General features: G+C 40.6%; 1 protein-coding gene across 13 annotated transcripts in view; it reads right to left on the reverse strand.

Annotated features, from left to right (window-relative positions):
- nedd4l (NEDD4 like E3 ubiquitin protein ligase) overlaps nt 1–20816 on the reverse strand; it is a 54239-nt gene that overhangs the window by 28528 nt on the left and 4895 nt on the right. For 4 of the 13 annotated variants that reach the window (XM_058053944.1, XM_058053927.1, XM_058053953.1 and 1 more), the window contains exons 3-8: nt 17353–17434; nt 14853–14891; nt 14501–14554; nt 3007–3057; nt 1183–1244; nt 1007–1109 (exon numbers count right to left, since the gene is read on the reverse strand). In XM_058053944.1, the coding sequence (XP_057909927.1) occupies nt 1007–1109; nt 1183–1244; nt 3007–3057; nt 14501–14554; nt 14853–14891; nt 17353–17434 (391 nt within the window). Of the gene's footprint in view, nt 1–1006; nt 1110–1182; nt 1245–3006; nt 3058–3489; nt 3529–3623; nt 3660–8198; nt 10088–14500; nt 14555–14852; nt 14892–17352; nt 17435–20816 lie in introns of those variants that run through there. The other 9 variants (XM_058053897.1, XM_058053888.1, XM_058053859.1 and 6 more) reach the window with 6 other exon arrangements.

Below are 20816 nucleotides of genomic sequence, written 5' to 3' on the forward strand. Positions count from 1 at the left end.
CTAAACAACAGGGCAATAGTCGTAAAACATTTCAATATAATTTCATTTGTCTTACACATTAACATTGATTCATTCATTTTCTACCGCTTTTCCTCACGAGGGTCGCGGGGGTGCTGGAGCCTATCCCAGCTGTCTTCGGGCGTAAGGCGGGGTACACCCTAGACTGGTCGCCAGCCAATCACAGGGCACATATAGACAAACAACCATTCACACTCACATTCAATTTGGAGTCGCCAATTAACCTAGCATGTTTTTGGAATGTGGGAGGAAACCGGAGTACCCGGAGAAAACCCACGCACGCACGGGGAGAACATGCAAACTCCACACAGAGATGCCCGAGGGTGGGATTGAACCCTGGTCTCCTAGCTGTGAGGTCTGCGTGCTAACCCCTAGACCACCGTGCCGCCTACACATTAACATACTGCATATAAATTAATTATTATTATTAATCATCTTTATTATGTGGATTGTTTATTTCTTTATAGAACGCAGACAGAAAAACTCTGAATTGATTGTGTAATAATGAGTGTACCTGCTGTTAATTAAACCTAAAAACACACCAAAACATGAAAATAAAAACTGACCCCAAACAAAAACTGAAGCATAAACACAAAGACAAACGGCTGAACTGTCTCAGTTTTCATATGTTTCGTCTGACATTTTAGATTAATGACAAAAACCCAGGTTCCCCTGTACTTTTCTGGCTTCTCTTTCTCAAACAAAAGGAGCAAAATTAGATGGTTCTTCCAGATCCTGATGTGGATTCTGGCCACTGCAATGGTCACGGAAAATAATCAGCGATCATTTAAAAAGGAGACCGACCCCAACTTGTCTTCATCCTTCATCCATTTATTTCAGTTTAGCTCTGTTTGTCTTGAAGCTTAGATACATTATTCATCTGTTTCTCCATATGGAAGGAAATCATGAATACTGGAATCTTCCAGATCAGGATTAGCAAGCAACTGGGATGCCCGAGTTAATGCAGAACCTCCAGCACGGAGCTTACCTCAGCCTCCTCCCTCATATCTCCAGCTTCCTCCTCCTGTCCTCCTTGTTTGGGTAGGTAGGCCATCTTTAGACGGAGGTAACCCTTCACCCTGGACTTATGACTGAGGAATAATGAGCAGGTTTAAAATGATTTATGCTATTTGCGTTTTGCGGTCACATTTTGATGAAACTAACCTTCTGGGGCGCAACAAGAAGTCTTTAAACGTGTACGGACGCTCCATGGTGGGATCCTCCGTCTGCAAATAAAGTAAGAGCAGTAAAAAAAACATTACAAAAATAAACTTGTGGTTCCAATGCAAGGCCTCCAGCCTTGTGCGCAACCCTCATGGAAACGTTACACAACGCCTCACTTCTCCTGTTACAAGTTAAAAAACAGAAAAGCTATTTTATCGTTCTCAGCAGTCTTCCACCATTTTCAGTCAGAGCCAAACCACCTTACACAGTTTAAACACAGTCAACAACTTTTTAGAGGTGTGAGAAGTGTAAGATTAAAGGAGATAATGAAAAAATGACTTATGGATAAGTCTATAAGCATACATGCATCATCCACTGACATAACAGGTAAGCTCAGATTTGCAAGCAATTTGTCCATACGACCAAACAAAATGGACAACTTCCTTCCCATTTTGGGAATGGCTTCATCAGACTTTTTCGTGCTTCCTGTTGTGATGAACAAGTGTGGAGGCAACTTTCCAAAGGGTGCCACTGAGTGGATTATTCAGAATATTTTATTTAACTCTATGATACACTATTTTAATATGTGCACATGTAATCTATTTTCTATGTAATGTGCAGGGCTCTACATTAAAAACCAAAATGACTTGCCCATGGGGAATCCTTAAGGTGAGAACTACTTACCCGAACTTGCCCCATGTAAAATGAAAAGACTGCCATAATGATATCATATATCAATATATGCTGATAATTCATCAGATAATAGTACTGATGCATTGTATTTGGAGGAATGTCTGAAAAATTGTGGAGATGTATGTTAACATGGCATGTCATACTACCTTACACATCGCAGTCGTAGTAAGCAGTGATATTTATAAGTTGTGCACCACAATGCAACATTATTGAATAGACACATTTGTGTACTAGTAAAGTGTTTTTAATCCTGAAAAAAATGCTCAATGGTCAAACAATAATTTGTGAAGCAAAGGTGATAAAAATCCACAGAGAAATGGAAGCGCTAGATTTTGTAGCTTGTGCAAAATCAGCACTTGGTATTGGATCTAATCGGTGGTGTTTCATTGTGACCACTTCAAATTGTCACAGCAATGTGATTCACTCACCTGTGCCATCATTTGATTTGCTGCCGCTAATAAAATACTTGTTTAGGAGGCACTGGTTCATCACTTTTTGGTGTTTTCCTTCAGAAGTTGTTGAAGAATTAGACCATGTTGGCAGGGACGCCATGATAGATGTTTTCCTAGTCAAACGATCGCTGATTGGTTGATCGCGAACAAGAACGGGTGTGGGTAAAACGCGGACCGCGGTCTAAATAAACGATTCTGATTGGTCCATTTCAAGATTTGGTTTGCAAATTACCACCGGAATTATGCAGTCCATGTTTTACCAACACCCAACAAGAACCGCTTTTAAAAAACTCTTCGTAGTATGGCATGCCAAAGTGCACTTGCCCGACGGGAATATCACTGATTGGGATTTACTTGACCCAATTTTGTTTAAACTTGCCCCGGGCCATCGGTACATTGTTATTGTCGAGCCCTGAATGTGGTTATAATGTATAAAAAGTTTTTTATTGTGTTTTTGCCACTTGGCCCAGGTCGCTCTTGTAGAAGATTTTTCATCTCAGTGAGTTGCCTCTGTTTACATTCTAGACTCGTCCCTGTGTTTCCAAACTGGGAGTGCTAAGCTGTTAGAAACACAACAAGAAGCTACTTGTGTGTCCTTTCTCACACCAGCGACGGTTTTGGGCTTGCCAAAAGTAAAGCAGAATTGATTAGATTAGGAAGAAAAGAAAAAAAAACTCACCGGCAAATGACTAAGAGGAACATCAACTTGTCCCAGGAAATCATCTCTGGTCTGGAAAAGATGAAAAGAGGTGAGTATCTGTAGCCTCTTTCAGGAATAATTTAGGGATTTACACTTCCAACTGGGATAGAAAGGGGAAATGAGAGTGAAGGTATTTAGTTGATGCCAAACGGACCAGAGAACCCAGGATATTTTAAGTCAGAAACCAAGAGAATTAATTTTATGCCAAGTCAAATCCAGAAACAACCCTTAATAAATACTTATTATGTTTGGAAAAATGTCTTCCTTTTCCTTACGATCTTATCATAGTTTATATAAGTGTCCAGTCCAGTTTTTGTTATTGGAAGACAAAAACCCAGAGAAAAAGACACCATCCCACTGCAACATAAAAGCCACATTAACCAAACAGAGGAAGAAAAGCGTTGTTGATGTGCCAACAGGAAGGAACCAGGAAAGGTTTGTGATTCAAATAAAAAAGGAAACCTGTAGATTTGTCCATCCCTTAGCCGTAATTAACGCAGACTGGAAAGAGGGAAAAGAGAAAGAGAAAATAAAGGCAAATGATTGCGCTGCACAACAGCCGCCCCTCCTTTTGGGGAGGAGGGGACAAAGATTACCTGTCCAATGTGGAAAAAGCCATTCTTGGTAGAGGCCTGTGTGTGGGACATAGCTTATTTAGATGGCAGCGTTCATAGACATTGGTTTGATCCGCTTGGCTGTTTCTCAGTCATTCGTTCATTTTCTACCGCTTACTTTCACGAGGGTCACAGGGGTGCTGGAGCCTATCCCAGTGTCTTCAAGCGAGAGGCAAGGCACACCCTGAACTGGTGGCCAGCCAATCACAAGGCACATATAGACAAACAACCATTCACACTCACATTCATACCTATGGACAATTTGGAGTGGCCAATTAACCTAGCATGTTTTTGGAATGTGGGCGGAATCCGGAGTACCCGGAGAACTGCGATCTCACAAAAAAACGCAGCTTTCTGATATGTTTTAATTGTTCCCGAATACAAACATTTTAAAAAGTATTTGTTCAAATTAATTATTCGTAAAAAAGTCATTATTCGTGCCGTTCCAAAGGCCGTATTCAGGTTCGGCTCCACTCTTATTGCATACACAAGCTTCTTGGAGCACAGCACACAAAAACATACACTTTTCCCGGAGTTGTCTTGAACGCAGCATAATCGTGGGATTGGACAGTAGCAGTTTGTAGGGTGGGGGGGGGCATTCAGAGCCCTACCGCATAGCTACAATGAGTTTGCGTTTGTCTGGATCCGGCAGATTATAATTATTTTGAATTTTTTTTTTTTTCGTTGGTCATATTGAGGCGGCACGGCGGTCGAGTGGTTAGCACGCAGACCTCACAGCTAGGAGACCAGGGTTCAATTCCACCCTCGGCCATCTCTGTGTGTGAGTTTGCATGTTCTCCCCGTGCATGCGAGGGTTTTCTCCGGGTACTCCGGTTTCCTCCCACATTCCAAAAACATGCTAGGTTAATTGGCCACTCCAAATTGTCCATAGGTATGAATGTGAGTGTGAATGGTTGTTTGTCTATATGTGCCCTGTGATTGGCTGGCCACCAGTCCAGGGTGTACCCCGCCTCTCGCCCTAAGACAGCTGGGATAGGCTCCAGCACCCCCGCGACCCTCGTGAGGAAAAGCGGTAGAAAATGAATGAATGAATGAATGGTCATATTGAAACGCCGTAGATCCAGCATGGTGCCAGAAGCCCTGTAACATGTCCAACCTTTGAGACAATTCTTTTCCAGTGGGTCTCAATTGTCTATTTTCTTTCATCGAGAAAGAAATCTATATAAAAGTCTACATGGCAAAACAAATGGTGGACCGAAAACGGATTTGTTGCGGTCATTTTGGTGTACTTTACAATAGAAACACCTAAAAATGCATATACATCTGAACTGAACCAAATGAAAAGTGGGCTTTATGATAAATTCATATCCAGATTATGCCTGCATTCTGGCATATAATCAAGACAAACACAAGAGTAACTGGGGGGGGCCACGCATAACCAGCCTCATCATCCTCAAGCATAGCGTAACACTTTTACTACCCTTAGAATCCAATGCTGAAAGGTGAGTCAATGCTCGGTTATTCAAGTGCAGCTATGTCAACAAAGATGTGTGAATCTCTTCCACACCCAAACACACAGTTCAACAATCCTTTGACTGGAAAAAAGGATATCATTGTATCTGCTTTTATTTCCCTAATCAACTCCCAAAACGGTGAATCATAAACTCCGTCCCAACTAGGAGTGAAAAGCAAGAAAGAGTGTTAAGTTACATCATCCCGTCATGTGTCCATTTTGTCATCGGAATCAACCAAACACTTTGTGGCCTAGAATACAAGTAAGTGAATAATACTTTCAGTACCTCGACCTGCAAACGTTATCTTGAAATACAATAAAACAACTGCAACAAACGGCCCCACACAACAGCACTCAAGGGAGACACGGCTGTTTTGTCTGTGTTTTAACACAGGGAGCATTTTAAGCTGTGGGTATGTGAATGCGCTGGGCTATAATTGCCAAGTCATCAAAGGGTCACAGTTGAGCCGTGCAGCTGCCTACCAGGGCCAGGTTACACTCGGGGTTGGGAGGGTGTCGTGAATGACCAAGAGCTTGAAAGGTGGAAGCAGCATATGGCTTGTTAACGACTGGAACGCCAAAAAGGATATGCCTAAATAACAACTAAATGGAGTTTCCTTTGTTAGAATATGATAATATTTCTCTGAGTAACCCTGAACGCATCATCCTGAACTTCAATTTTCCAGATGTATACATTGTGATTGTGTGTGCCAACGGCATTGCAATAGCAGAAGCATTACCTGTCTTGCAATTTGAATGACTTAGGACACACATTTTACCTCCATTAGTTCATCGATTTGGGATTTGGCTGACCCAAAAAATGTTTCCAAGATATTTTTCCCCATGTATCTGACAGAAAGAAAGTTTTCACTATTATTTTTTCCACTTTTTTCCCTATCTTTCACTATTCTATTAAACACAATTATTGGACCCTAAATTCACCAGAAAACCCACTCCTTGGGTGTATATAAATATAATAATTATTATTATTTTTTTTTTGCCTAGTGCGACTTATATTCTGGTGCGACTTATAGTCCAGAAAATATGGGGTGTATATATATATATATATATATATATATAAATGCAAAAAATGCGACATACTCCAGTGCGACAGAAAATACAGTATATAATTAGGTAAAAAAAACAAAAAAACATACATAAGTCGCACTGGAGTATAAGTCGCATTTTTTGCGGGTAATTTATTTCCCAAACTACTTATAGAGAATAGAGAACAGGCTGAATAGGTGTAAGATATGCTAACACAATGCTAATTCAGATACACAAAAAATAAACATGAACAGAAAAAGGTGTCCAGTGTTTATGTAACATAAACACTTAGTTCATTTATAAATCGCTCTGGAGTATAAGTCGCAGGAACTGCCAACCTATGAAAAAAAGTGTGATTTGTAGTCCGGAAAATACAGTATATATATATATAAAATCTTTGGTAAATGTCCACCGGAGAATGAGTATTCCAGGCAGGGCACAGTAGGCGAATCTAGTTGGCACAAGCAGGGTTTTGCGGTCTTTAAAAAGGCCCACTGTGGGATTTGGGGAAGACCTGTCATTACAGTCTATTTGGGGGTTGCTGCATGACAAATGGAATGCCCTGGTGTAGGGGCATGTGACAGTATTTACAATCTTAGTCCAGATACAGGTGGAATATAGTTGTACCACAACTATACATAATAAATACATTAAAGAAAGGATTATAAGGAATTCCACATAGATTAACATTAACATGTTCCTTGTTCAGGAATATTAACCCTATGATAGCAGATGCTATAATTCCGGAGAATACTCGCATAAATCCAGAGAAGGTATACAGGCTGCTTGCTGTCAAAATCAGGCAGGCACACTTGAGACGGTCTAAAGATAGAAACAGTTTCAAAGATCAGCGGCCACTGTTGAGCCTACCAGCAAACTTGTTGTGTATCTGTGAAACGGACACACAATTTAACCACCAATCATTGTTGCTGAGTTGACCACTGTGTGAAATTTCAGATTCCTGCGGCTGTAAAGGTAAAAAGTGCGCTAGCTCACTGGGATGTCATCACCCATTTTGTAGAACACTCCTCATCAGAGGAAATATAATGAAGTGAAACACCAGCTGCTTTGCAAATGTCAGTAAATGGAAAATAAATACATCCTCCCATGATTTGCGCAATTCACGCCAAAATTAACTGTGCTTCTCAGTGTCTAACCATAGTACAGTAAACCTCGGATATATCGGAAATTGGCTCACAACGGACAGATAAAAAAGAACTGATTTTTCTGTAATGCATTTCCAATAAAAATTCATTGCATATATCGGATTTTTTATAACGGATTTCGCCTATTTCGGACAAAATCTCCAGTCCCGTTCCAATGCATTTCCATTAAATTTCCCTCGCATATATCGGATGGCCGCATCGTGGCGCTCCGATTCGCCGAATCGTGACAGGCCGCTATACGACATCATTTGCAACGTTTGCAGCGTTGCCTGCGCGTCCAGGTACATTGGAAACATAGTCAAGGAAGTGCCTTTTTATAACGGATAAAATCCGATTTACGCATATACCGGATATAAATCCGATATATGCGTAAAACGGACATTTTCCGGTATACGCATATAACGGATTTCGCTTATATCGGACAAAACCAGTGGGAACAATTGAATCCGATATATCCGAGGTTTACTGTACAATTGTTGTTGTTGTAGTATGCACGAAAAAAATCCTCAATGATTCATTCATTTTCTACCGCTTTTCCTCACAAGGGTCGCGGGGTGTGCTGGAGCCTATCCCAGTTGTCTTTGGGCGAGAGGCGGGGTACACTCTGGACTGGTCTCCAGCCAATCACAGGGCACATATAGACAAACAACCATTCACACTCACATTCATACCTATGGAAAATTTGGAGTGGCCAATTATCCTAGCATGTTTTTGGAATGTGGGAGGAAACCGGAGTACCCGGAGAAAACCCACGCATGCACGGAGAGAACATGCAAACTCACACACAGAGATGGCCGAGGGTGGAATTGAACCCTGGTCTCCTTGCTGAATCCTCAATCAATGCAATTTATTATTCCAAACAAGCATTACCTCTGGTTTATTTGTCGAGGAACTGCTGCCAAAAACCACATCTGGATCCCCACCTCCACCCGGGGTAAAGTAAATCTTGAAATGCGGCTGCATTTGCGGGGTATCGCCACTAATTTTAAAAGTACAACCATTCGATCTAGCTTCTGTTCGGATATTTTCCTCAACAGGTTGGCCGTCTTGACTAGATGTCTGGCTCATTGCTTCATCGTCTGATTGGTTTTCCAGCAAAACCGGAGATGAGCCTCCTTCCAGTCGTATTCTGGGGTATCGGGTCGTATGGCCACTGCTTGATCGAGCAAATCCAACATTGGTGCGCTCGTCTTGGAATGTGTCCGATTGCTGCCTCCCCTGGTTGAGCTCTTGGTTCTTCTGAAGTTGAAACACAAGTCGCTGTGAACCGCTATTGCAACCGGGGGACTGCTGCTGTACAGTCCAGCCAGAAGAGCCGTACGGTGAAATCCGAAGTTGCTGTATATCAGAACCATCAGAGTTGCTCCGAATACGAATTCCGCCAACACTGATACCAGTTTGGTTTCTGCGATACACAGTATGTCCATCAGAACCGATGCTGAAGACACGGCGTTTTGGCAAGTTTGGCTCCGTCACAAATGTTTGAGAATCTGGGCTGTAGTACGGCGGAGGTGGTTGCCGTGGAACATCTGCTTGATTTGATGCCTCCGTGTAAGCAGGCGCAGGTCCCGGAGGAGTATAACTGGGTGGTGGGTCACTGGAATCTCCATTTCTTGCCCCCAAGCGCTGTAAGGAGATGTGCATGGAGGAGCTTTTGGTGGGCCGCGGCTCGGCATAGGCTGCAAGCTGAGGTATGAACATAGAAGAGCTGCGTTTCAGCGACGCCTCTGAGCGTAAACCAAAAGGCCTTGGAGAACTTGGTTGCTCCGCAGCCTCCTGAGAAGGACTTAATGCAAAAGGTGGTTGAGGGTGAAGCGCCGTGGTTACTTCACTGTCTCCCTGTTGCTCCTCTGTGTCTCCTTCCAGTATCTCTGGAGCTGTGTTACTTCGGTTGGAGCCGAAGTACAGACGCAGACGTGCCATTTTTTTTTACTTCCTGTCCCACAAGCCTCGATTCCCTCCAGAAGACAGCACTGGCTCCTCTCAAGAATCGCAGACTTCACACTTCTGGTTGGCCTGATGACTGAGACTCGGTTTTCCTCCTCTCTCTCTCTTTCTCTAGCCCACCTCCCACTAGGTCCCACCCACTTCAAACCCCTTCCACAACTTTTCTTCCACAAGGAAAAAATGAAAGTCCCTCTACAAAAATTAGCGCAGCTGCTAGTAAACAAACACCTTGAAGTAACGATATCTACAGAGATAAGAAGAAAATAAAAACAGGTCTGTATCAGCTCTCAGCGCTACCATGCACTAGTGACAGACAGCAGAAATAGCCCGAGCACAGTGACAGGCCAGCATTCCTGACATGATTGGATAAGAGCGGCCAGCGTTTCTGGTTTCCAGGGTGACAGAGAGGGGTTGTCTGTCACATCACGTGACTATACAAATGACTCCCAGGGACACCCGCCCCATCAACATGCGCTGTTGCGATGCAATGCTACCCTCAAGTGCAGAGAAGGTGAGCCGAGAAGGGCTACCCTAACCCAATCACACAATGATCCCTTTTTTTTTGGACGACCGACATAAGTATTTATTTTGGAGGATGTAAAATATTCTATAGCAGGGGTCACCAACCTTTTCGAGGTCGAGGGCTACTTTGTGAGCACGGATAGTATGAAGGGCTACATGACCTGTTTGCGGTGAACTTCCAAAATGACAAAAAGTGCACGGATCACTTTTTAGTAATCAGAACAAAAGGAATAGTAGTAGTAACACTATGTGAAGCGACTGCTCACATTCATTCATTCATTCATTTTCTACCGCTTTTTCCTCACGAGGGTCGCGGGGGTGCTGGAGCCTATCCCAGCTGTCTTCGGGCGAGAGGCGGGGTACACTCTGGACTGGTGGCCAGCCAATCACAGGGCACATATAGACAAACAACCATTCACACTCACATTCATACCTATGGACAATTTGGAGTGGCCAATTAACCTAGCATGTTTTTGGAATGTGGGAGGAAACCGGAGTACCTGGAGAAAACCCACGCATGCACAGGGAGAACATGCAAACTCCACACAGAGATGGCCGAGGTTGGGATTGAACCCTTGTCTCCTAGCTGTGAGGTCTGCGCGCTAACCACTCGACCACCGTGCCGCCCGACTGCTCACATATCAATGTTAATTATTTTCCACAATACTGGTAACAAAAACATTTTCTTTTTAACAAGAAACATTTATTTATGTGCTCACATATTTGAAAGTCAGAGGGAAAATCTTTCTGTGATTTTTTCACCTGCCTAGTGAAAAAAGTCCTTTTTTGTCCAAAGCTGCCTTTAACAAAACGGGCCTTTTCCTTCCTTAACGTGCTGCCGGGTGGGTAGCTCGCATTGAAGCTTTTGTGACAAGTTTTGAAGTGTCTCTCCACATTGTGCCGCTTTGGTATTGCAACAGTCGTCCCGCAAATAAGACACATACATTTTTCTTCAAAATACGTAAAGAAAAATTCTTCCTCCCAATCACTGTGGAAAATGTAAGTCCTTTTTCGCTTTTCTGACATGTTTTTGGGGGGCTAAACTGTATGAGACACGTGCGCACACATGAACTTTGACTTGAGGTAAGAGTTTGTTATAAAATATCTTTGTTTTAATTTTTAATGTTATAAGACAATTCAAAAAAATACATTAATGTAAGCAATTCTGATTCAAAATTCAAAGCACAAAATAACAATGATAATTTGTGACCAGTGCTATTTTTAGAAGATGCCTCGCGGGCGCCTTAAGTGATCCACGTGGGCGCCCGCGGGCACAGCGTTGGTGACCCCTGTTCTATAGTTTCCTCTGAACTTGAGCACATGTACTGGTTTTCTAGGCTTCTCTGTCCACTGATGCTATTTTTGTACACAAATCAGGTGCTGAAGCACTTGAATTGGTCTTGTGACTGATAAACATGATACAAGCCAATTCAAGAAACAATACAAGCAGTTGATGTTTGCTAAATACAAGGATGAAGTGTATTGAACCAGTCATGATGTGCTATATATATCACTATATTGACACTTAATATGGTACCCATTATGTCATCGAATGGTCATATCACCTTGTACTTCGGTACATGATATAAAAAATAATAAAAAATTAACATTTTTTTTTTACTATATTAGGAAAGCAGGAAGTGAACAAATGTAACAGTTACTGATTGTAAAAGTACCAGATGAAGGGGTAGGATTTAATAAGCTTTGCTTCTTCCTACTCCTTTTGGACATGTGGAACTGTGAACTGTAATCTGACGCATGTTCAAATGAAATAAAAACCATTACAACTACACCAATGAATCAGCAAAGGAAATTGTGCTTTTACAGCACTTTGCCCTTAGGGCCACAATGACTATACCGACTATGAAACAGAAGAGGAGTCTTGATGGAGACACTGCCAACAGTGTTAAGCACAGTCAGTGCAAGTTTGTATGCAAGGAATGCTATGGTGAGTGTCGAGAATAAAAGAAACAAAATGTCAATGTGTGGTCTGATGGCAAAAAGCCCAGCTTTCCAATGACATAACCAGCTGGATTCAAACAATGCACAACACTGTTTTTATATACAGTAATCTCTCTTATACCACCGTCAACCATAAGTGAATTTTGGCAAAATATATATATATATAATTTTTCCGCAGTTAGAACATAGAAAACCTGTTTATAACCTTCTAAATAAAGAGTAAATGAGTCGTTTAAGACGACTTGTGACCTGAAAGAGGCGGACAGGAAATGATGTAATGGGTTCACAGTGGAGTTTCATCTTTGCGTGAGTGATGGTCGCAAAAGTAGCTGGTTTGTTTTGATTACAGAAGGTTATTAGTGATTATTGCGCCTGTTGTGAGGCAATTGAAACCTGCACTATTATGCTGCTGTTCCGGCGATCCAGTCTGAACGATCTCACCAAACATTACAGTAACGATACTGACACCTAGTGACCAGTGTAGAATACTACATTTCATCAATGTCTTTGAATGCATTCAATCGGTATTTTACTTCACTTGTTTGTTTATATGCGTGAATACTTGATTTCAGTAAAAGAAACAACTGCTTAAATATGCAAAGTTTTGGACGAATAATCGACTGTATTCGACCACAAAAGAGCATTTAATATAATATATATAATATAATATATATTTTATATATATATATATATATATATATATATATATATATATATATATATATATATATTTATATATATATATATATATATATATATATATATATATATCAATTGATATATTTTTGAAAAACTGTCATACAGTCAAACTGCAAAATTCAATGTGCAAAGTGGTGAGGGATGACTGCAATTTTGTTTTGACATGAATTTGGAAGCATTTAATCGTCCGAAATGTATTGATCAGTAAAATTAGTAAAAAAAAAAAAAAAAAAAAAAAGAAAAATCAGTAAAGATTGTTAAAATTTTAACATTACACACATGCCAATATAAAACGATTCTTCATCCTTTCCGACAAATAAAATAAAGCATAACTCAAAAAGTGTAAGGAGTTGCATCCAAATAACGCAGACCGATGTCCTTGCATGCACCCAGTCATGGTCGGAAAAGCCCCTCCTCCGACATACAGCACAAGGAGAGAGCTGGAAGCTTGCTTAAGCCCCACTTTCACGTGTCATCCCGCTTCCACTGCAACTCAAGGCTTACTTGTGTGTGGGGGGGATGTGAGCTGCCCTTTTCTTGGAAGTATCCCAGCAACCCCCCCTCTATGCTGTGGGAGCACAATATACACACACTGTGTATGTCCATAAAACCACAACAGGAGTTGGTGTTCATCATCTCCCCAAAAAGAAGACACTCAGCCAGGAAGATAAATTGTATCCTGGGATGAATCCACTAATGGTTCTACCAAACGTCAAAATGACCTTCTAGGTTCTAAAGTTACTGAGAAACCATGAGAAATAAACGGCAAAAGTCCTACACCTGCTTTGCAGTGAAAGCCACAGCAAAACACTTGTGTTCTTCTCTATCTCGGTTCATTGTGGCTTACAAGGGAATGGTGATGTGTGAATTAGTGAATTCATCATCAAGTGTGCCGTTTTCAACTGCTTCAACACTTGACATTACATACTGTTGCTATGACAACGGGGCTTAGCTTCACAAGTCGTTGAAACGTGCTTTTTCCTTAAGAAAATGACATAGAAGGACGATTGTTGTTACTGGTAAAAGAAAGTTGCAATTCTCAAAAGCAATGTTATTAAATTTGGCAAGGCATCGATGAATGATGACTCCTGTGGTAAAAAAATAAAGTAAAGGGACTCCAAAGGGCTGCGTAAGCATGTGGCAGGCAAAAGCAGTTTTATGATCATTACATTACATTTGGGTGATATTAAATTCATTCATTCATTTTCTACCGCTTATCCTCACAAGGGTCGCGGGGGGTGCTGGAGCCTATCCCAGCTGTCCACCCTGAACTGGTGGCCAGCCAATCACAGGGCACATATAGACAAACAACCATTCACACTCACATTCATACCTATGGACAATATGGAGTCGCCAATTTACCTAGCATGTTTTTGGAATGTGGGAGGAAACCGGAGTACCCGGAAAAAAACCCATGCAGATGGCCGAGGGTGGAATTGAACCCTGGTCTCCTAGCTGTGAGGTCTGCGCGCTAACCACTCGACTGCCGTGCAGCCCCTGATATTAAATTCATTCATTTTGTACCGCTTTTTCCTCACGAGGGTCGCGGGGGTGCTGGAGCCTATCCCAGCTGACTTCGGGCGAGAGGCGGGGTACACCTTGGACTGGTCGCCAGCCAATCCCAGGGCACATATAGACAAACAACCATTCACACTCACATTCATACCTATGGACAATTTGGAGTGGCCAATTAACCTAGCATGTTTTTGGAATGTGGGAGGAAACCGGAATACCCGGAAAAAAACCCACGCAATACACGGGGAGAACATGCAAACTCCACACAGAGATGGCCGAGGGTGGAATTGAACCCTTGTCTCCTAGCTGTGAGGTCTGCGCGCTAACCACTCGCCCGCCGTGCAGCCCCTGATACTAAATTATAAAACATAAAAGAGTCATAGCACTACTGGAAAACCCATCATGTCTTGTACAATGGAAACTGAGTTTTGTAAACAAATGTGGAAAAAAAATGCATGACTGCATGGAAATATAAAGGCTGGGATGCTAATTAGCACCTGATGAGGAGGTGGAAGGTTCAATCTTACCAATCTGTTTTCATCGAACACCTCGAAGAGAAGTCTGTGATTCTGTGGACACACCTGCATTGGCGACAAAAAAAACAATAAGACAAGTGTTAATAATGTCATCAAGTTCATCTTTAATAATATAATAACGTAGGATTGAAGTTGAATTATGATCATTTTGTCCACAGCCAGTCGGGAAGATCTCGAAATACATGCTACAGTGCAGTGACTTCTAACAACTAAACTCCAAACACATGCTCCATTAATCAAAATGTGCAATAGACAGCCCGCCATGGTGGAGGATCTTGTGGAAAGAGGAAGCCTAACGTATGACTCAATAAGGAACAAGTGAAAAAAATTAATGACCACTCACCCTGAAGTAGAATTCCTCGTTCCATTTGGGATTGAGAGTCTGGAACAAAACGTATTCACAAGGTTAGTCTGAATGCAAAAAAGTGTACAGAAAAATCCCGGCAAGACGCAGCAGTGAGAACCCGTCACTGAGTGGAGATGAACCCCAAAATGAGGATTTATCACTCGTTGTATGTATTTTTGTACTTCTGATACTATTAAGAAGGGGGTGGTGATTTTTTTGGTTTTTGTTTTTGAAGAGTTTAGAGTTGGGACATGGAAAGATTCCAGTCAGATAACGGCCACTTCATACTCAACAAACAGGATCAAAACGAGTAAACTGCTGTCAGTGCAGTCCTGAATGCACCTGAATGCTGCATTCAGTTCAAAGTTACCGCTGCATTCACAGACGCAAGGTAGAAATAAACTCCTTTTTTTCTGATGAAAGACAAGAGTCTAATATTTCTTTTGGTAGATTCTTTGTTTACATAACCAGACAATATAATATTCGGCGTGCATTGAAAAGTCGGTGAAGATCGTCTAAAATGGCCGGTACTGAAAAATGTCTGGGACTTCATACTCAACAAGCAGGATCAAAACTAGTACACTGCTGTCAGTGCAGTCCTGAATGCACCTGAATGCTGCATTCAGTTCAAAGTTGCCGCTGCATTCACAGACACAAGGTAGAAATAAACTCTTTTTTTTCCTGATGAAAGACATGAGTCTAATCTTTCTTTTGGTAGATTCTTTGTTTACATAACCAGACAATATAATATTCGGCGTGCATTGAAAAGTCGGTGAAGATCGTCTAAAATGGCCGGTACTGAAAAATGTCTGGGACTTCATACTCAACAAGCAGGATCAAAACGAGTAAACTGCTGTCAGTGCAGTCCTGAATGCACCTGAATGCTGCATTCAGTTCAAAGTTACCGCTGCATTCACAGACGCAAGGTAGAAATAAACTCTTTTTTTTCTGATGAAAGACAAGGGTCTAATTTTCGGTAGATTCATTGTTTACATAACCAGAAAAAACGATATTCGGCGTGCATTGAAAAGTCGGTCAACATCGTCTGAAATGGCCGGTACTGAAAAATGTCTGGGACTTCATACTCAACAAGCAGGATCAAAACTAGTACACTGCTGTCAGTGCAGTCCTGAATGCACCTGAATGCTGCATTCAGTTCAAAGTTGCCGCTGCATTCACAGACACAAGGTAGAAATAAACTCTTTTTTTTCCTGATGAAAGACATGAGTCTAATCTTTCTTTTGGTAGATTCTTTGTTTACATAACCAGACAATATAATATTCGGCGTGCATTGAAAAGTCGGTGAAGATCGTCTAAAATGGCCGGTACTGAAAAATGTCTGGGACTTCATACTTAACAAGCAGGATCAAAACTAGTAAACTGCTGTCAGTGCAGTCCTGAATGCACCTGAATGCTGCATTCAGTTCAAAGTTGCAGCTGCATTCACAGACGCAAGGTAGAAATAAACTCTTTTTTTTCTGATGAAAGACATGAGTCTAATCTTTCTTTCGGTAGATTCATTGTTTACATAACCACAGAAAACGATATTCGGCGTGCATTGAAAAGTCGGTCAACATCGTCTGAAATGGCCGGTACTGAAAAATGTTTGGGACTGAATGAGTTAATTTATAATAACCATCTTACCATTATACTTTCAGTATTTTATAGTCAGAGATCTTATGCCCTTGGTCCTTTAAACATTACCATTTAATATACTTAGCAACAGTTTCATCTGTGCTGAGCATCAACCGAACGAACCCACGGCCTTGAGGGTGATTAAATATACACAATGAAATTCTTCTAGCCACAAGCTAAAACTTTCATCTCTGCAACAAAGATGAAAAGGTGTCCCACTTAAAAGACACAAAGTCCACAGAGGAGCAGTGATTCTTCTTTTTTTCTGCTCTACATAGCAGTGTATTGTCAGCTATTTATATCCTGTAAGACAAGCATGGCCACTGGCAGCATATGTCTGCTTCAAGGGGGGGTTTGCCTGCCTGCCTGAGTAATATTAAAGATGGAAGCTTTGATTGCTTGGTGAGCGAGCAATCAAACCTTCATCAAAAAAGTCCCATGTTAAGACTTCCAGGTGAAATCGTCTCACAATGCAGGTAATAAATAAGAAGTTATGTTGAAAGGTGAAATATCTTCCAGAGTGAGGTTTGCACAACAGAAAGCAATAGTTTCCCCTGCTGTGGTTACATTTGCACCTGAAAATAGCCCACTTGGGTAAAAAAAAAAAAGCCTGGCAAATACGCTTGTAAAGAAAAAAAGCCCTCTTCCTAAAGCAACTGGATTTGAAGTGGGCATGTGTGACGAGAGACAAATGTAAGTACCTCGCCGGTAATTGTGTACTGCAGGTGTAGGAGGACATTATTAGACCCGGCATGGCTAATCTAATAAGGTTAAAGCAAATTAGAGCTCATGCTAAGCTTCAGCAGAGGCCAAGAAGAAACTGGAGAATGCTGCAGGTGTCGTTTGGTCATTCACAGCTTACCTTTTTGATAGTTTTTGTCTGGACCAGGGCGAGTTCTCGGGTTTCATCCGCGACATAGAGGGAAAGTTTGACGTACGGATCACTGCGGGAGGGAACAAAGAAATAAAAATAAGAAATAAAAATAACCAATTAGTTAAAAATGTCATCCAATACTTCTCTACAAGAGAGGAAAAATATGATCTCAGGGAAGAACTACATTTGAAACACTTATATGCTAGGACTACGTTAAAAAGCCATAGTATGTGGAATCAAAACAAATCAAAACAAGACAAAAAAATAAAATTAAAAATTAAAAATTAAAAATTAAAAATTAAAAATTAAAAATTAAAAATTAAAAATTAAAAATTAAAAATTAAAAATTAAAAATTAAAAATTAAAAATTAAAAATTAAAAATTAAAAATTTAAAAATTTAAAAATATTAGGAAAGCAGGAAGTGAACAAATGTAACAGTTACTGATTGTAAAAGTACCAGATGGAGGGGTAGGATTTAATAAGCTTTGCTTCTTCCTACTCCTTTTGGACATGTGGAACTGTGAACTGATTATGTGATGCATTCAATTGTAATCTGATGCATGTTCAAATGAAATAAATTACCATTACCATAAAAGTCAGACTTCACAGAAGAAAAAAAAAAAAAATATATATATATATATATAGCTCAGTCTCACCCATTTCCCACAAAATAATATAATTTTATTATATATTTTTGCAAGCACAACACATTTAAATACTGTATGTTATGGGTATATTAAGGTGTTTTTTTTAGTACAGCTTCCATTAACCCTAAATGTCTATGAAAGTTTACCATTCACAAATGCTGCTTTTGGGAATGAATGCTTTCGTGTTTGGACATACTGTAGATATACTATTTAGTCCACTAATTTATGGCTAAGAATTCTGCTGCTGATTGCGTGCAATTGTCAATTCAGTGCATCTTGAAGCAATTACAACTAAATTGCCCTACTTGGCTGCAACTATCGGAGGTGCTGTTGATTCAGGCTCATGCAGTTTGCTTACTGGTGATCATGTTATTGTTACCTGTGCTATTTGGGACATAGCAATTTCATCGTTACATTGAAAGTTGAAAAAAGGATCACAGTGGAACCTTTCTTAGTATCATTAATTGCTTCCTGAATGTCTGACTTGAACTGAATTGGATGATAACTATTTGCATTGCTGTTCACTGAAGACGCATAAAAATGAAAGGAAGTGAGGGTCACTTTGAAATCACCAAACACTAAAACTAATCCAATTTCGGTTAAAGCATGTCAGGCGATTAAATATGTATTTTTGAAAGATGAGAATTGCCATGCTTGCGTAAAAAAACAAACAGAATTTTATTAAGTTTACAAGAAACATATAAATAAATAGTAAATAGGATAAGCCATATAGCAAATGGATGGATGGGATGATTGCATGAAATGCAACATAAAATATATAAAAACTTACATTACATTGTATGAGTAATGTTGTGTGAGTTTTAAAAAAGTTTTAAAACATTTTTTAGAAAAGCTTTTACATAGCTTGCTTATTTTAATGCATATTTAATGTATTTGTTCACTGTGTGTATAAGTTTGGCTTTGGTCATTTCCACCTCCATCGCTCTACTTATTTTATTATTATTATTATGTTCTTGTGATACTTGCTGTTAACTTTTATTTTTTATTGTAACTGTTGCACTTTGAGATCATTAATTTGATGTAAAGTGCGTTATAAATTAAATTTCTTATTATTAAAAATGTATACACTTGCGATCTCATATACTTGCCAGTCTTCTCAGTCAAACAAAAGTGATCTCAGTGATTGCCTGAATCGGCATAACGCTATGAACCATGGTAACTACAACATTGCGCATTGTCTGTTGGAAGCCAGCGTTTCACTCGCATCCTTAGAACTTCACAAGCGGGAGGAGGAAAAATTCCTTTGCGCTAGATAAGTACTTTGTCACCACCTGAGAGCTTGCTTGTTTACAGCCCTGTAACTGGAGCCGACCCAGAATACCCCCAGATAAGAACTGCTAGCGTTTTGAAAAATGGGAGATAAGGTCCGTAATGTCTTATTGACAAGGCGTGGGGGCTAAAAATGGAAAGAGCGAACCACTTCCATAAGTAGCGGAAACAAACAAAAAAAAAAAATCAAAAGACATCCGGTTGGTTTAAAAGAGGATGCTGCAGGGAAGATCTCAAAACGAGGCACAGCTATGCTCCTCACATGGAAGCCTCGTTACTAAAAAGAAGTGAAAAAAAAAATAGTGGCGTGGCGTATTTATGTTTGTTGATTGGTCTGTACAGGATGGTGGTAGCAGGCCACCAGGATCATAGGCTGACAGGACATTACCGTTTTTATTTAGATAGATAGACTTCCTTTATTGTCATTGCACGATATCACAGCAGTCAAATTGCCAACGAAATGTCATTGCCTGGCTCCCGTATAATAATAAATAATAATAATAACAATGTGGAGAATAGAAGACATCAAATATGAACAACAATGAACAGCGTAAACAGTAAATTGCACAAATAATTTTAATAATTTTGAATAAATAATAATAATTTAAAGTTTTGCGTGTGGTCAGGTAGAGGGGCTTATTTGGCATTGAGCAGTTTGACGGCCAGGGGGAAGTAGCTGTCTTTAAAACTGGCTGTTCCACAGCGGATGCTGCAGAGCCTTCTCCCAGACGCCAGATGAGAAAACACTCCATGCTGGGGTTGTGTGGGGTCAGAGTAGTAGAATTTTGACTTTTATTTTGCTATTATTGACTCTAAAGTCTAAGCGAGACAATACATCAAATAAAAATGTAGTTTGTTTATCTCAGCGTTTTTTTGTGGGTAATAATTATCAGCCAATACTCTCATAAAAATTAAACATCAATTGTTCTCATTAGTGGTTAGCGCGCAGACCTCACAGCTAGGAGGACCAGGGTTCGATTCCACCCTCGGCCATCTCTGTGTGGAGTTTGCATGTTCTCCCCGTGCATGCGTGGGTTTTCTCCGGGTACTCCGGTTTCCTCCCACATTCCAAAAACATGCTAGGTTAATTGGCCACTCCAAATTGTCCATAGGTATGAATGTGAGTGTGAATGGTTGTTTGTCTATATGTGCCCTGTGATTGGCTGGCCACCAGTCCAGGGTGTACCTCTCGCCCAAAGACAGCTGGGATAGGCTCCAGCAGGAGGAAAAAGCGGTAGAATGAATGAATGTTCTCATTGTTTATTCTGCCAATTATGACATAAAGCAACAAGCTTGCAAGTTCGGTATATCAGCGTTTTGCCTTTCGGATTGCATGTAAATATGCAAGGTGCAAATACTGCAAAATCCGGAGGAGGGGGGTTAAAGCATCTTTAATACTTCTACTATCACACTTCAGCAAGAATACGAGTCCCACGCAGTTAGCGTATAAGAAGCTGAATGAGCTCAGTTTATGATTTTCCTGATTGTAAGGTGCTATGATATCCCTTTTCATG

Source organism: Doryrhamphus excisus, chromosome 2 (assembly GCF_030265055.1).
Source record: "Doryrhamphus excisus isolate RoL2022-K1 chromosome 2, RoL_Dexc_1.0, whole genome shotgun sequence".
In the NCBI taxonomy this organism is placed as follows: Eukaryota; Metazoa; Chordata; class Actinopteri; order Syngnathiformes; family Syngnathidae; genus Doryrhamphus; species Doryrhamphus excisus.